Source organism: Amia ocellicauda, chromosome 3 (assembly GCF_036373705.1).
Source record: "Amia ocellicauda isolate fAmiCal2 chromosome 3, fAmiCal2.hap1, whole genome shotgun sequence".
Classification (NCBI taxonomy): domain Eukaryota; kingdom Metazoa; phylum Chordata; class Actinopteri; order Amiiformes; family Amiidae; genus Amia; species Amia ocellicauda.
The window spans coordinates 8,702,207-8,720,094 of NC_089852.1; the positions used below are offsets into that span (position 1 = coordinate 8,702,207).

At 35.6% G+C, this 17,888-nt stretch overlaps 1 protein-coding gene across 1 annotated transcript in view; it reads right to left on the minus strand.

The window, feature by feature from the left end:
• shq1 (SHQ1, H/ACA ribonucleoprotein assembly factor) overlaps nucleotides 1-17,888 on the minus strand; it is a 59,107-nt gene that overhangs the window by 12,811 nt on the left and 28,408 nt on the right. The window contains exons 8-11 of the mRNA XM_066698046.1: nucleotides 11,176-11,330; nucleotides 10,558-10,611; nucleotides 7,255-7,378; nucleotides 1,400-1,520 (exon numbers count right to left, since the gene is read on the minus strand). Coding sequence (XP_066554143.1) covers nucleotides 1,400-1,520; nucleotides 7,255-7,378; nucleotides 10,558-10,611; nucleotides 11,176-11,330 — 454 coding nt within the window. The remainder of the gene's footprint in view (nucleotides 1-1,399; nucleotides 1,521-7,254; nucleotides 7,379-10,557; nucleotides 10,612-11,175; nucleotides 11,331-17,888) is intronic.

A 17,888-nucleotide genomic window follows, 5' to 3' on the forward strand; every position in this document is an offset into this window, starting at 1 on the left:
ACCTGTCCTGAAAGAAAATTAAGCCCATGAAGAAAATACGTAAAACCTGAGTTTTAAAAACAAATCTCTCTGAACACTGAAATTGAATTATAAAATCTATATTTTTAGCTCTATTAAAGTAAAGATTTTTTTTATCCTGTATAGATTTTGTTGAAGTCTTAATGCCTCAAGTGATTTCTAAGCTGTTAAGAAGAACTAGCAATAAATCATATATCATACCAATAAAACCACTTTGACTTGACTTGTCTATACTGTGAAAGGCAGGAACTGAAATTAAGTTAATTTGAAAAGGACCTTATTTTGCTTTACACTGGTCTAAAATTATTTATTTCAGTATCTACAATTTGACCTGCTCCAAACATAACCTAATTGAAAAGAAAAGCAATGAAGGCAAGGAAGGCAGATCTCTGAATCTGAACAGTACACAGACAAACACCACTTGCATCAACTGTTAATGTCCCTTGTTACATAATAGCATTGTAAAGGAGCATTAGGACATTAAATATCACATAAACAAATAAAAATGATATGCAGATTGCCTTCAGTGTGACAGTGGAACAGGCTACAGCGAGCACAGCAGGCCCAGGTGACATTTCACTTTGAAAATGAAAACATGCCAGATGGAAAACTACATGTGTATCCTCAAATGTCCTTCTGGTATTTCAACTCAACTGCTGGTCTTTTTGCTGAGCAAATGGTGGTCTTAGTATATAATGTCAGTGTAAGACATAATGCACTGGAAAACATATGTTAAGGATAACAGATGAGCAAAACACAAACCTTATTACAAGTCTGTGTCCCTTGATGTTAACTACTAGAAACACTTAAAAATAAAAAAATAAAACAATCACAAATAAAGTGTTCAGGTATTTTCATGTGAATGTGTATGTGACTCATTCTGAAATTATTTACTCGCAAGCACTGTTTTAAATGTGTACATAATTAGAAAAGGCAGAAACAGGAAAACAGCACACATAAAGAGACAATAACACTCGAGCTGTACTTAACGAGAGAACTTCATAACAGCACCAAATTATTCTGAAGAAATTGTGGGAATACTACAAACTCCAACAGAGATCAATGCCATCCTGCATACTACGCTATTTAGGGTCTAAAATTAAATATTAACTTATTTTTAAACTGAAATGAGGGATCTGTAAGAAAAATAAATAACAGATGATACTTATTTACCATTGACAAACGTATACAGGTAGATTATATTGATACCAAAGAAAAACCCTGTCATTCAAAGCTCAATACAATGACATAAATGAGTTCCACTTAAAAAGACAGTTATGTCAAGGGCAAATGGACACTGTGTGAGGTTAATGCAATGCATGCAGGCCCTTTCCATCTGAGTAGGGAAGAAAGGGGGTGAAATAAGTGATTCTTGACTTACTTGGCCTTTTGAATCCAAACACAGTAGTCGGTGATGTAGAGATCATTTAAGATATAGGCAGGATCATTTTCCCTGAAAATCTTGTGAATATCTAAGAAGCACTTCAAAACAGAGGCTTTCCCTGGATGGAAATAGAAATGTAGAAGAAGGAAAAAAAAGATTATTCCCCCATGTAACAGGAAATTAGTACTTCAGCTAATTATATTAAGGAGTTTATGTTCCATCTGAAATTGCACACGAATGAGAAATGCTATTAACAGATTGTATCAATATGCCCCAAGAATACTCAGATAATATAGTTATTTGGTTATTTAACTATTTCCTGGTAGCATTGTTACTGGTTTCTTGTGTAGCACAGGCAATAAAAGCAGTAACACGAAGAATAAAAAAAAAAAAATGTAGTTTATTATTCATATTCAAGGGAATTTTAGAACAATTAAATTATTAACAATACTACAATTTGTATAAGGAACTACCCTTGAGTTATACAAAACATTTATTTGTGCACCAGATGTTTAAGCAGTGTTTAAAACCATGACAGACATAATAATAGAAAAAAGTAAAATGGACATTCTTATTATTTAAATGTAGTGGTGTGATATAATTATGATAGTACTGCATGTAGTGATGCCATCATCATTACTGGAATTTTATATCAAGTGAGCCAAGACTTACTGATATCACTTTTTTAGCAACATTTTGATATCTTGTATTCACAGAAATGCAAAATGACAAAAAAAAATTAACAGTGCACTAAATAAATAAATTAATTAAAGCTGGAAGCACTGACATGTGAAAAAAAAAATCTGTGTAAAACAGATTTCTTCCTGCTTCATTATATACAAAAACAAAAGGATTTGTAAATAAATAAAAATCTATAAATGTTATTGTTGCTTCTACTTGAAATAAATGATGACATGCAAGGTAGTTGTCCCTTCTGCAAATGGGCTTTTCCAAACTGTTTTTGCTGAGGGTTTATCTCTAGACTGCCCTTTGATCTGCTACCACAAATAAGATCAAATCAAATTCAGGTTTCGTCACAAACCCGTCTGAGGTACACCTGGTCAAAAGCCCTTTTCAGAGAGATTAATGACAACAAATAAAAGGTTTTGAAAAAAGAACTGAAACTGATTTAAATCGGGCATAAAAAAAACCCCTCTACACATCATGTCATTTAAAAACTAGATATATTTAGATCAACTTATTCTACAATAATACGCTGAAAGTGTCTTATTTACATACGAAACTGAAGTGATGTTTCTCCTTTGAGAAGAGAAGGACAAAGCAATCTGTAAATTTTTAATGCAGAACAACAAACCTTGAATGCATCTCCAATTACAATAAGCACTACGTGGCATTAAAGGACTGGAGTCGTATTCAGACCCTGATTTTGATCTTTTTCTTTACCCTTAATCCCCCTCCAGTTTGTAATGGACGACTACTGAACTTGGCTTCTTCAGGAGAGATGGGACAAAGCAGGCATCCCCCGACCTGCATGCCTTCACAAACATCTGCTATTTCTCGCACTAGCTCAGAATACTGACTACTTATCCGTCACACCACTGTGAGGATTTGGTGCCGATGAAACAGACAGCACCCTGAAGCTGCAGCTGGCCGAGAAGCCACAGGGCTCACTTGACTATTGAGAATTGCTCCCCGCAAGCCTTCTTGGGTGTTCAGCCAATTGTGGGATCTCCTGGTCAAGGCCAACAAAAGGCACAGGCAGGACTGGAGAGCAGCTTGTTATCACCTGATGTAGCCTGGATAGCAGCTGGAGGCCTTGAACCACTACGTCACTCGGGTGCTCCGTTCTCTACCTAATTTTGTCCACACTTACAATTGTGTTATACTTTGCCGATTTTACCACAGCTGTTAAAAGTGCCTACGGTTAAATGTAGAGAGAGCCACATGAACAACAGTGATTGTAAATCACAGATCAGCGGCTCACTTGATTTATAAACCTCATTGAGAATGTGCCACACTCTATGAACTAGAATTATACAAAATGCCCTTCAATTTGACATCAATCTCATATTTAACTCAAGTTCAAATCTTGGGATATGAGAGAAGATTCATTTTACATGTGTGGCCTATTGAATTTATGTCTAAGGGCAGATTGACAACAGCATGAACTTATTGATTGATTCCCTTTCCGCTATGTCACAGTTTTTCTCTTCTGCGACTAGGTCACATAATCTTTCAAAGAAATTAGGCCTATGATGAAAAGGTTCTTTCCATTTTTACCAGATTCTAGTATTTTCTAATATTTACATTTTTCTAATTGGATGACTTGAAGTCACTTAATTATGAAGGACATTGGGCGTATGTTTGTATTTACGGACAAGTGACAACTTGCTTGCTTGACAGTAATAATCACAAAAAGAAAAAGTCACAACAACCACAGCTGTGCGTCATGTGGTATCACTTCCTCCCTCCTAAACCACTGTGAAGGAGCAATTTCTGTCAACTGTCAGTGTCACTAAATAACATTCATCTTATTTTGCGTCAATAAAAATAGGTGATTTCCAATCAATAGTCTTTGATGATACACCAGGTTACTCAAAACGTATGCAGAGACTTAATTTTAAATGATTACAGAAACGGCAAGAAAAATACCATCAAAGCAGTCTGAGTGCATATTAAGTCAATGTTATGTCAGTGGTTACTGATGTCACATGAATCTTGGCATGACAGCTAGAAAGCACTTGAAGTGAGTAAGAGAAAAGGGACACGCTCACTGAGTTGTGGGAAAGATACATAATTGTGAGGCATAAAGGGGATGTTTGAACATATTAAATTGAGTCTATTAGCTCACAATTTTCACAGAGCATTACACACGTCAAAGGAGAGCTAGCAAGCAAGTAGGACCTTGGCAAATGCTTTACTCTATCACAACGATACTAGAATGATTACCTGCCTCAAAGAGTAGAAGTCACGTGGAAATTGGAAAAAAATAGGCATAAACCAAACTCAAGCTACTTAGGCCTAACATTCAAGTGAAATGAGGTAAGAAATTATTCATTTTAGAGATGAGTTTCTGGGCATCAAAGGGGCAGTCAAAATATTTGACTGTGACATCTATAAATTTCCCATAGCTGAATGGCAGAATTAACCAATAAGGATTAATAATTTGCATCTCCATCTGGCCAAAGGTTTTGAGAAGAGAAAACATCAAGTGGATAACAACGCTCCCTCAATTATGCAAGTAAAACATTGCATTTCTGTTTGTAACAGCTAGGAGACTGAACACACAAAATATAGGTCAAATAATTTCAATAATAATTTAATAAATTAAGCCCGATGGCTTAGCCTTCATTTTAAACTATTGCTCCCAAATGATACAGTTGCAGAGACAAAACTATTTCTTCTCTCCACCCACAGTTTGTTGGCTCTCAGCAATGACATTCCAGTACATTCAAAACAAACACTCCACTTTAAGTCGGGGAAACCTTACACAAACATTTGGTTCCCATTTAAAAAGCGCCCTTATAGCGAACAATCTTAAGTTGGCCTTAAACCTGAAAACTTGCATTAGAATGTCAAAGAAATTTGAACCATGTTCCTCTCCCTGAAGGGTTTTTGATGAATGCAATAAAAGCCTTGTTTTGTTTCATCACTGGCCCAGAGTGCTGAGAGTTAGGGAGGCTATGATTTCTACAGTCATCTGTTTTTTACTTTGATGACAAGTTGAGCCACTTAATCATGTGTACGAAAGCCCAAGGGAAGAGTCATAGAAAAGTAAGGCAGACAGAAAGTAGATCAGACTGGAGCCAGGGCAAGACCATGGCGATTGTGGTAAATGTGCTGTACTTAGAGCCATCAATCATGTGGTAAGTGCTGAACTGCAGTCACTCATGTTTTAATTTGCATACTATTAGAGAAAATGGGCATTACGGATGGAAGAGTACTGTATAGGATGCCATGTTAATAGTATTATTTTTCTTTTACATAAACTGACCAAATCACACTGGCTTCATAGAAGTTTTTCCCATTTTACTTGTTACTTAGAGGGTCCTAGTTAAAGTTACTTAGGGTCCATCTGAAACTGGCTGACTTAGGCCTACATCTTATTACAAGGAACTGATTTAACTGCCACCTGATCTCAGTTTAATTTTATTAATTGTGTTCTCTTTCTCCGATATAGATCTATCGCTTTGAAAGTGTGTAATATTTAAAGCACTAGACAAAGCACCAAAGCTGAACAATCTCTTTATTTCTTAATAATAACAGCCACATAAGTACACTGCTGAAGGAAAGCTGCTTCATAGAACTGAAGCTTTGTAGAAATGGGTATACATATTTTCACATTTTATTTTAAGAAAAAAATATTGAATAAACAGAATTATTTTCAACATTTGAAAGCAATTGAAATACAACATGAGATGCCAAAATAGGAAAAAGGAAATGCTTTCATTTACTAGATGGACACAATTAACTTGAAACAAACAGAACTCACTTTGGAGTCAGTTTAGTAGTTTTGTCAGTTTCACTGCACAACAGTATGCTGCCCCAGATTGTTGCAGTTTAATATAAACTTTAAATGCAGCAAAGTACATTGTGGCAGGCGTATTTTCTCAGGCAGTATAAATAAAGTAAGCTTGTAATGTATTCAGTATGTCGATAGCACGAGCCCTCACTTCTTCTGTTGCTGGACTGATTGGTTTCAGGCACTTAACAGCTGGCTGGCAAAGCCACTCACAAATACTTGACATGGAGCTGACTGACTGTTCAAATATTTACTTCGATCTAAAATTTCCTAGAAGGTGTTAACCTCTGTTCAGACATTAATAGCTTTGTTTTTCTAACATTTTCTAATGTTTGCTTTTACAGTTACAAAATAAGCCAACGTTGGAAGACTTGTATTGGATACTTTTTCAAAACACAAATTCTTCTATGACACAAGACGCTACTAAACCAACAGAATGCATTTGAAGAAAAGCTAATGTTCAGTCAGATAATGCAAATGGAAAACAAACATTCAAAAACTGGAATACTGAGAATCCTGTTCACAACTCATATATAGTTATGAAGGTACCTAACCAACATATTTACCAAGAGACAGTGGCATTAGCCAATTTAATACTATTGTAATTAAGCTCCATTTTCAGGTTAGAATAGCTTTGTGTAATTTGATTCTACAAACATCGTGAAGGTCCATGACCTAACCTAAGTTGGCTTATTAAAACATAGGAAAACATAAAACAGATCTTCAGTGACAACAACAAATTTGCAAGAGCATTATAAAAAACAAGAAATCGCAGAGCTATGGTTCTGTGGGCTCAAGGTACTCTCCTCCCTACAGCAAATCAGAAACTGAAACTCTAAACCTGCTGAAAGGCAAATTCCACACGTGACTGGCAATGAGGCACACAAATGCTAATCCAGGACTTGACATATGTGTTTAATTTGTTATCACATTTACACATGTTAAACCAACAGAAACTGCTAATCTTTCTATATAAATCCTAAATGTATTTACATTATGGAGCTTCAGCTTAGTGCTTCATGTTGAGCTTTGATTCAAAGATTACACTTCACAGATATGTAAGTAAATATGCCATGAATATGAATACATATTAAAACTGTCTGGTTTAAGGGCTTTCTAAGCCAATAAACACAAAAAATTACAAATGGTACTGCAAACTGTTGGAGACAGTAAAAATATATAAAGAAAGGAAATATATTAAAAAAAACATCAGATTTAAGCGAGAAAGATGGTTTAATTTCCAATACATATCTGCTCTATCAACTTTAAAGTGAAGAAAGCATCTCATACGTTTCTGGGCAGAACAGGTGCTGCATATTTTAGTTGGTAAACAAGACTTTACAAAGTTATTAAAAAATATAACACTCACCTAATTCAAATATTATAGCTGCATCTTTTATAGCTTCAGTTATAAGTGCAAAATTTCTGTACAAGGGATAACACAACACTCTTCTTCCAAAAGACACCAAGACTTCTTGAACTGAGTTGTAGGTCTAGAAGGCAACAATACAGGAGGAAAAGCTTTTAGTTGTGATAGAAACATGGCAACCAGCACAACGGGCCACACATTAACAATATCCAGATAAAAAATAAAAATAAAAAACACGGGGAGACAAGTCTGAATTCTCTTCACTTCAAAACTGTTTGAACGTCACAACATAAATCATATCAGAGGGAAGGTGAAGAAAATATATTTGGTGAGCAAATTTGTCATTGTTAAGTAGTAAGAGAAAAAGCGTAATGTATGAAACCCCATCAGAGTTCTGTCTTGCCACAGACAGGTTTTTAGAAAGAGGGAATATTTTAGCCATAGATCAGTTTAATCGATCCCATGACACTAATATTTAGAATGATGTTACACTTAATATTTAGGTGTGACAACCAGTCAAGTGATATAAACTAGTGGGAAGTTTCATCAGCATTTTAAAAAGTTATAAAGTAATACATTTTCTTTGTATTGAATGAAGTATTAAATAAACAGATTGTTTTAACACAAATATAATTTAACTTTTATTCTCCAAATAAAAAGGTAACGGTTTTACTGCCAGTTGCTACTGTAATTCATTCCTTCCCTAAGTGCAGGCCAGGATAACTTGTGCCTAATTGAAGTCGTTTATAGACTAATTAGACCTAATGACTTCCTTTTATACAAGGTAAATACTTGTGGGGCACTTAAACACCTCTGCAAAGCCAGTGTTTTAATTGTCAAAAGTCTTTAATCAGCTAATTCATTTCAGGGATGTTTTCTCTGCATTAATAGTCAATAAAGGAGCTTTAAAAAGCCTTTAATTTGTAAAAGCTGGTTTGTTCATCATTGTCTGTCAGTTTGGTTTGCATTTTGAGGTTTCTTGTTATCATTTTGTCACTGGTGTTCTGCTTTTTTTCACTACAAAGTTAATTGCTATTCTCTACACTGTGTGAATTGAAGAGATGTGGAATTGTCTGTCAAGTGCTGAAAGCCTGGATCTCAAGTGGCACACAATGTGGTAATAAAGGAATTTTATACATACCAACACAAACAAAATATTTGTATTTTTCAGCCTCAAGTAGTACTGTTAGATTCCCACGATTTTTGCACAAAACGTTCTCACTGCTATTTTAAACATACAGAATTTAAAACTGTGATTTTAATTTTTTCGGTTATTTTTTCAGTTCATGGATCTAATGTATTCATTATGCAAATTGTATTAATATTGCTATAGCTACCATACAATAAAAAAAAAAAATATATATATATATATATATATATATATATATGTATGGAGAGGCAGGGAGGAGTGCCAGGGCAGTGGAGAGAATAAAGAGTGTGAGAGAAACTTAAACTTCACATGACGTCTGGCTTTGCCTCCTGCTTATGACAATGACCATCATTTTCGAACCGACCCATCACCAGATCTCAACAACGAACCCACGTAATACACCTGCCCAATCACATGACTGTTCACTTGCCCAGCGAATTGGATGGTCTGCATCTTGTCTATATTGGAAAATCGAGTAGTGGCCCAAATTTAGTTAGGGACAAAGAAGAGAGTATGTAAGTGCCCAAACCCTGTCTAGGTTATTATTTTTTTAATTTATCGGCTTTACAATCACTTCTCTGTGTCATCATCCCCTGGGATCCTGCATCCCGACCTTTTATGCAGAAGTTCCTCCATTCATGTATTTAAAAAGTTGAAGTCAAAAAGCTGAAAGGACTCCTGAGTCTTCATTAATTAATGCTAGAGGTACTGATGTCACAATCTAGCTGTAGAAACTTCATGTGTTTTAAAGTTTGCCCATATCACAACATGGGATAAGACCCTCAAAGGTAATACGATCTTCCAGTGACTTATTCATATTGGTTCAATAATGGATCAAAGAGCAAAATTAATAAAATATCATTCCACATTTGTCAACTTGTCATGGGAACTATAAAACAGATTCCAGTTCACTGCTCTTAGTGACACACATATCCAGGACATTAGTCTTTGCCATTGTATTATTATGATGATTATTGTTATTATTATAATAATTCATAGTATTCTCACTATTTTCACTAAGTATTATCTTAGTTTTTTTATTATTAAAATGCATATATAACTGACAGTGGCAAAAACTAAACGTAACTAGGAATAAAAATGACAAGGATGAAAACTGTAAATGACAATTCCGATCAGGGTTTATTAAATCAATTGACGGCATATCAATAAGTAATTTATTGCAAATGGAATCTCTGTGGAAATTGAGAGATGCCATAAATCGAAATCCTTGAAAGAATTAATTTTCAATAAAGGGAGGCCTGCTTCTGACATTTCAGCTAATTTATCTAGGTTCTCCTGAAGGCCGCTGGTGTAAGAGGTAGATGTAGCCTGAATGCATGATGTCTCATTTATCAGATAAAACGTGAATAATGCATCAGGGCTGGCTTTAGCCCAAACAGCTGGGAAACCTTACGATCCTCTACTCAATCAATAAGTGCAAAAGTTTCATATTCAATTATTTAGCTTGCACATGTACTTTTCTACATGGGGATTTTTGTCCCCGCTTAATTTCTTCCTAAAAAGGCAGAACAATCAAATTAAGCAGAAATTTGGGGGCTAATAAGGATGATGAATAAAGGTGATGCATGTATTGTTGCTTAGGTCAAATAATGTAATGCTGCTCATTGCTTGTTTCTTCAGTTACCACCGAGTATAAACCGCTCATTTCAAAATTACATAATTTAGACCTAAAGGTATGATGGTATGCTGAATACAACATGAAAAGATATGAAAACTGATACGTCTGTTACATTTTGCCTGGTAAACAAAAGTAAATCATCCTTCCAACTATATAAAGAAAATGGAGAATCAATCCATCAGCAGACAATGGATATATAGGGGTTAAAGCATAAGCTTGACTTAAAATAATCAAATTAAATACATATATACACATATTATACAGTGAGGGCATCTGTGAACAGAGATGTGGCAAAATATTGTAATTATTTGTGACCTGGTACAGATGTTCTTAACCTGAGGATGAACTAATTAGAAAGTATGCATGTTTATTGTTACTTTAAGCAGACTGAGATAATGCAAATAACATCATGCACTGCAAGCTTATTTTGCTTTCTAAACAAATACATATTTACTATAAACACAATCCAGTGGAAAACATATTTACTATGCTTGAGAATAATAACTGCTCTTACCTCCAGCCAGCTAAGAGTCCCACTCAGTTTTCGGATATTCCACGGAGACTCGACCTGCAATTCAGTGTGAACACATAACCTCAGAAAATTAATCCAACATTTATGACCTAAAAAAAATCTAATTTACAAAACCAAGCAAAGTTGCGCCAATTTGTCTCCCCATTGTACAAATTGCCCGTAGACATGTTTCAAGACATCAATATTGTAAGTACATTTCGCTCTAGCTCAATATGTTACACCACAAGTAAATGAAAGGTTATTTAAAATTAATTCTTTAAAATAACATAGAAACCCAGAAGACAAGGGAAAGCAAGAAGGCCAATATGAAATGTAGTGGGTTAGTGGAAGAGCATTAAAATGTTAAGACTGTTAAAGCAGAGGACAACTGATTCTCATTTGGTTTGTCTGATAGAGACATAGAAACAAAGTCTACTAAATTGAATTTAATTATTTTATGAGAAGCAAGTAAATGGCAAAGCAGATTCATATGTAAAATTTCACATAATAAAAAGGAAAACATTATATCCCACAGTGGTTAGTGGAAAGAAAAAGATGAAGGTCCTCTCAGAGCTATGACGCTCCTGCACAGACACACATTGGGGCTTTAAAATCACTTACATTTTTTTCCCCTTCAGTGACACGGACTTCATAGGCATACGCCAGGATTATATCAACCAGGCTGATCCACACTTGATGGGAGGCTCTTTTATCTAGCAGGTGGGATTTGTTGGTGAATTTCCTCAGCTGCTCCTTTTCCTCATCAGAAAAAGTCACTAAAGCAAAAACACAATCCAGTGGAATGTGTTACAAGTCTCTGGGCTTTCATAAATGGTTGTTTTCTTCTTAAACGAGGAGATGACATCTGTACTGCTTTTATTTATTTATTTAAACATTTACTTCTGCAGTTTTTCATTCTAGCCAATGTCTATACCTGTTTTACTGAACCTTCAAAACCAAATTGTTAATTAATTATGCTGTCAAAGATATGGATATAATATAAATCTCAATAATTAAAAATAAACAATTATTAAAAGTAACTAGCAGTACTAGCTAATGGCTATCGGTAGCTTTTTAAATCACAACACAGCTAGACATATGAAAGTTGTTAAACTGAGCTCATAATATTTTAAAGTGTTTCTTCTATGTCAAGTGTTGAGAAACATAGGCTACTAGACAAAACAGTGTCAAATAGTAGCAATTTTCAAAATAATATAGCATTATAATACATTTTAAAACAATTTTCAAATATGTTTTACTTTTTGTATTGCAAGTCACAAACATTACTTACAAGGTAGTAATGCTGTGAAGCGTAATGTTAGCGGTTTCAGAACCCAGCCTTTTGCTCTTTATGATTCCCATTTTGACTTGAAACGTTGAAAGATAGACCTGCCAAAAATATGTTTTGCTGCAGACTAACACAGTGTAGCGCAAAGATGTTTGACATGTAATTGTTCTGGTCCTAAAAGTAAACACCTGTGCTTTGAGATCGTCTCTAGAGTGCAAATCCAATTCAGTCTTTGAGACACGTCCTCTCCAGAGACAACCCTCCTAGCACCTGTGCCTCGCATTGTCCAGAAGAGACCGCTTCACCGTAGTTCACACACACACACACACACACACACACACACACACATATACACTGGCTGGCTGCTTATTCACCTCTGAGCGAACACAAGGTGAGATGACGACCAAGATCCCATTACAATCAATCTGAGAGGCAGGATTTCACGTTTATTTTTATTTAACCCCACAGTGGTTGCTAAGTCAATTAAATCACAGACACCACACAACAGTTATGTCAAAATGTCTTCCGGGTTTTAAGCGTTATCATATCAAGAAGGGTACTGAAGCAGATCTAAAAAGGAAAGAAAAAATCTGAATTGTTTGTATAATCTTAAATGATATACTCTATAATATAAAAAATAAGGTAAGATATAACAAACAATGGTAAATGAAAAAGAGCAGCTCCTTGAAGGACCCTCAGAAGAGCATCGTGTGGATTTCGTAAGTTGAGAAAAGCGACACCACAACTGTTTAAGATTATATTCTTGGCACTGCCTCTGCCTTGGCACTCGGGAGAACAGAATTCTTGCAGCATGATGAAATACTTATTATCACTACCGCCATTCTCCAGGGGGATGTTTCAGACATCTAAGGATACCTGGATCCCTCTTGAGCCAAGCTGCTGTAATTCATTGTGAGTGTTTCTCTCTCTCTCTCTCTCATCGCTGTATAAATAAAGAAAGTCCAGCACAAAAATCTACTTCCAGTAGAAAAGCCTTGATAAACAAGGTGACTGGGAAGTTTCAGTCAACACTATTTTGCCCTTCACATCCAAGTATGAAAGTTTCAATAGCAAGGAACACTTTGAAAATCTGGAGTCTTACAAAATTACATGCAATTACAATTAAATGAAAGACGCAATGTTTAAAACCAACTACATAGTATTTAATAAGAATATGAATTTATGACTTTGTGCTAAACAGGAGGCAAGAGTTCTCCAACCTCCTAAGTCTGTAATCAGTTTCAGATGGTTCCCACATTCCATTATTTTCCTTTCTTTTATCAGAGTTCAACCTAATTAAACAATTCCCTTTGGATATTATTCATTTCTCGAACATCCTGCCAGTTTGTTTTAAAGCCAGCAGACCCCAGTTCCACCCCAGGGCCTGCGTTAGCTGTGCGGTGCGGCTGAGGATACGCCCCCTAGCAACAGCAATGTCTCCGAAGTTATCCTGCACCTCTGAAGCCACCGCCATTAGTGAGGATACAGTCACTCAGCTATGGCCCAGGTCAAGTAGTACAATTAGGCAGGCATCTCTGATCTCTGTTTTGTTCTAAAACAAGACCAGTAAACTCTAAAGCCAGTCAGGTAAATCAAACCTGATGCCATCACAACACATGTAAAACGTCCCCTGGCTCAAGCTGAATGTGATGCAAACTCACTCATTGTTTTAAGACAACAACTACAGTTTTAGAACTAACATTACAGTTCCATCAAATACACATTTTGCTACAGCCAGAAAACCATTTCCAAATCTTAAATCAAACTTAGCAAACACGAGTGCCTCTTGTTTTCACACAAATACATACTGTTGCTGTGGAAATATATTCCAGCGCGAAATTGGATGAGAAGCTCTGGACCAATATAGAATTAGCCAAGCTGAATCAATCAAATGTTATCCAAAGCCTGCTGGTGTAAGGCTGGGTCTGTCACTCAGACACGATATACACCGCAAAGCTGCAACACGGAGACATTCAGATTAATCAGCTTGCTTTGTGTCACATTATTCTTTGTCATTTACAAAAAACACAAAATTGTATAAAGCCTTTAATTAGACAAATGAACGTAGCAGTATTTGATTAACCAGATTTCTTGTTTTTCTTCCATGGATCATTTTGTGACCGTAATGCTAGCCTCGGGAGAATTAATGAACATTTTCCCATCTACATCTGTCTACAAAATCTGTCCTGTAATTAGAAACCTTGAACTTCTTTGTCTTTGTTTGTGCCAGATGGCACCATTGACATTGAATAGATTTGGCCTTTTCGATTATTCAAGGAAACACAGTCAACTTATGTTCAACAAGTCTGCAACTTGGAAATAAGTGAAGTACATCTATTGAATCTTATACAACATCAGTGATCAGCAATATTTCTAGACTACAACATGACTTACAAGATTCAGAAGTGTAAGCAATTTGGCTTCATGGATAACTGCCCTACTATGAATTTAATACATTGAATAATGTAGTAAGGATTTGCACTCGTTAAATCAATTTTGAAGGGCTCTAAAGCTAGCCATGTGACGTACAGTTGTACAATGGCAAAGCGATTGTAATCATAATGTTAACTGCATTCCAGTAAAGACAAATGACTGAAAGCGCACTTGACTTATTTTTTAAATGGAACAGTAATCTGATAAATGAACTTGTCAGTCCTTTGGTGCCACTACAGTGACTGTCAATGGAAATTGAATTTAGAGCTTTTGGGAAGGAGGAAAAGATGAAGATCTTATGGCTGAATCTTGTTCATGGTTTCTAGTTCAGTTCAGTCTTCAAATGCCTACTGTTATTTTCAATAAATACATTAATTGTGGTTTGAAAAATTATTCACCATCAGTAAGGATCGGTTCATACATTTTTGATCATTGCATTTGGTGGACTCAACACACCTGCTCACCTTTTAGAGACTTTGGGAATTAATGCCATAGAAAATGTTGCTTTTTGTCTACATGTATGCAAATGCAGCCATTTAATTAAAATTCCCAATGCTACGTCTCACTTGTGTACAACGGCAGGAACTGACCTTGGCGTTTGGAATGAGCAACTGCGTCTGTTTGCATTGTCACTTGGAAAAAAAAAATGCTGTGTGCTTTTAAGGTGGACTCATAAATCCATAGTATAAAATTACACACAAATTATAAGAAGATATTTTTTTTCTTTTCAATCCTGCAGTCTGATTCATATTAAACTGCTGAAAAGGAAAAAAAAAAAAAAAAAACTGTAGAAGATTTGCAGTACTTTTTACAGCTATTAAAAAAATGTATATCAAGCTGTCAGATAGTACCCAGAAGACACATTTTAACAACCTGTTATCATCCTGCAGTTATGACTTTTGAAAGCTTATTACGGCAGACTGCTTTATTTATCTCTTTGATATAAAAGCAGCAGTCTGCTCTGAAATGGAAAGACATTATGTTTCTCCTTCCGTACTTTTAGGGGAAAAGGGCATTAAACTCAGTTAGGTGGCTAGTTAACAATGTACAGTAGGAGCAGAATTATTTCTGATATCATTAAAAAGGCAGCTGCTTCTGGGAATGAAAATTCTTCGTTGCTCATTGATGGATGTTCTTCAAAAGAAAATCTGTAACACACTGTCATGTTTCTGTCACTGTGCTATTGGAAACCAGGTAACAGGCTCCCGGAGATTTCAATTTGAAGCTCACTTTTTAACCAAAGCACCCTGCAGAGATAATGCTATCTTTTTAATCTAAATCCTGCTTTACCCATATGACATCCAACAGTAACATAAGCTCTGACTGTAAGCCATTCGTTCAGGCTGTAAGCTCTGCCGAATTAACATGCTGTTATCAACAGACTGCACACAATTGAGCAGCCTCTTGCTGAAGCAGCTACTAAAGCCCTTATCACTTTCATCTCTGAAAAACAATAAATCTGACAGGTTAAAGTCAACAAGCCATGTATCATGTTGCTTTGTATGTCTTCTATGAGGATTGATTTTACATGCTATCTTACAACATACAGTTAAAGCCCTATTTAATGGATATAGGATTAGTGGGAAGATGTTGTAGGCTAAGCTTTGAAAGCAGTGCCTTTGTTTGTTTTTTAAATAGCAACAGTATTCTCCCTCCTCATACTGTTGAACACTAACACTATATGTACACACAAAATGTGGAAATAGGGCATATAAGAAACATATCTAAAAAGAATCTAAATTCAGCAGTTGAAAAGTCTATTTTCTTCTGAAGTTAATGTGTGGTTTCTTTGTGTTTTATACTTGGAATAATAACTACAGAGAGGTTCAATATCACAGAATAGTTTTAAGGCAACACAAAGGTAAATAATGTAGTCATGAAACAAACAAAAAAGATTAGCAGATCAAATCTTCTCTCTCATCAGAAGAACGTCATCATACCATTCAGATCTATTACATGACAACAACTTGAATGTGCTGTAGTGCAGACTCCACAGAACAAAAACAGAAAAGTGAAAGCAGTCAGTTGGGACATAATCTGACATCTGTTTACATTTATGGTGAGCCTAAGGGACAAATGCCAAAATTTTATGAAATGGTGATAGCCAGGTAAGCTGGGTTTGTTTAGTGCAACAGGCGCAGTAATGTTAGGGTTGACTCTGCCAAGTCTGTGTCTTGAGAATAGCAAGTTGCATAGCAACTAAGTAATTAAGACATCAAGTAGGCAGTTTCTACAGAATCAATCAAATTTGGAAGATATGCTTACAATCAGGGACAACCCTGAATTCTCATGTCTTTTGTAGGCAAGTCCACTTATTGTGTACAATAATTTGTAAATCATCATTACGCTGTCATGCTTGTTACTGAGTAACTGAGTAGCCTTAATCAATAAAAGAAAAAGGACCATCTATTATTAATAAGGCATTGACCAAAGCATATGATTTTATAACAGAGCCCGACCGCTACAAGTTTTTTGGTTCCAATACCGATAATTGGAGAGCTACATTTCCACAATTACCGATATATCTGCCAATATTTACTTTTTTGTTAGCATGCAAAACTGACATGTTCTAGCATGGATCCCTCACATCTCTCCCTGTCATAGAGAAATTGTGTCAAATATGCACTGAAGACAGGAGTTTTACATTTTTACATAATTAACTTAACATTCATTTTCATCATAAATAACATAATTCAAATAATAATTCAAGTAAGGGAGGATAAAGGAAAAATATAAAAATATGCATGTTTTATACATTAGAACAAAGACCAAGGTATATGAGCAATTTCACACACAATAGAAACATGTGCATGTTCTATAGAAGCAAAGAATACGATAGTGTTAAGTGCTGGTTTGGCTTATATTTGCATTTTACATACGTCAGGTTCTCTCAGGTCTCAAGTCCTGCTCAGTGCTCGATAGTGCCGATATAACAGTGGCAGGTTAGAGTGCAGGCAGCACAGCAGAGCTGCATTTGTTTTGAAAAATGTATTTTAAAATGCCCTTGAAAGTGTAGCTTATTTAATACATATGTTAAAAGTATTGCAATACGAATCACAGTCAAAAAATGATGTAGGATTTGAAATAGTTTTATAAATATAATGTATAGTTTCAGTTTTATCCAACATTTTCTGAGAGATGCATTTTTCACTAATTTCCTTTAGATATCTTACTGTGATCTGAGCTTGCTTGTCATTTGGAGACAGTTTTTGTTTGCCGATATCCAAGTCAACATCTTCAGCAAACATTTACTGTTTTTTATTTTAATTGCTATTGTGAATTTTGAAAAGCGATTTAATTAACTTTTTAGTAAAAATGCACCTCTATGCCATAGTATACGGTAATCTTCAGTCATGACGAAACCAGACTTATGACGAAACCAAAGCAGTTCAGAGGAGAGCAACCAGACTTATTCCAGGTCTGAAGGGAATGTCCTACTGAGAGACTGAGGAACTGAACCTTTTCACCCTGGAACAGAGGAGACTACGTGGGGACTTGATCCAAGTCTTCAAAATCATGAAAGGCATCGACCACATCAAACCAGAGGAGCTTTTCCAGATCAGCAGGGACACACGCACCCGGGGACACAAATGGAAATTGGGCTTCAAGGCAT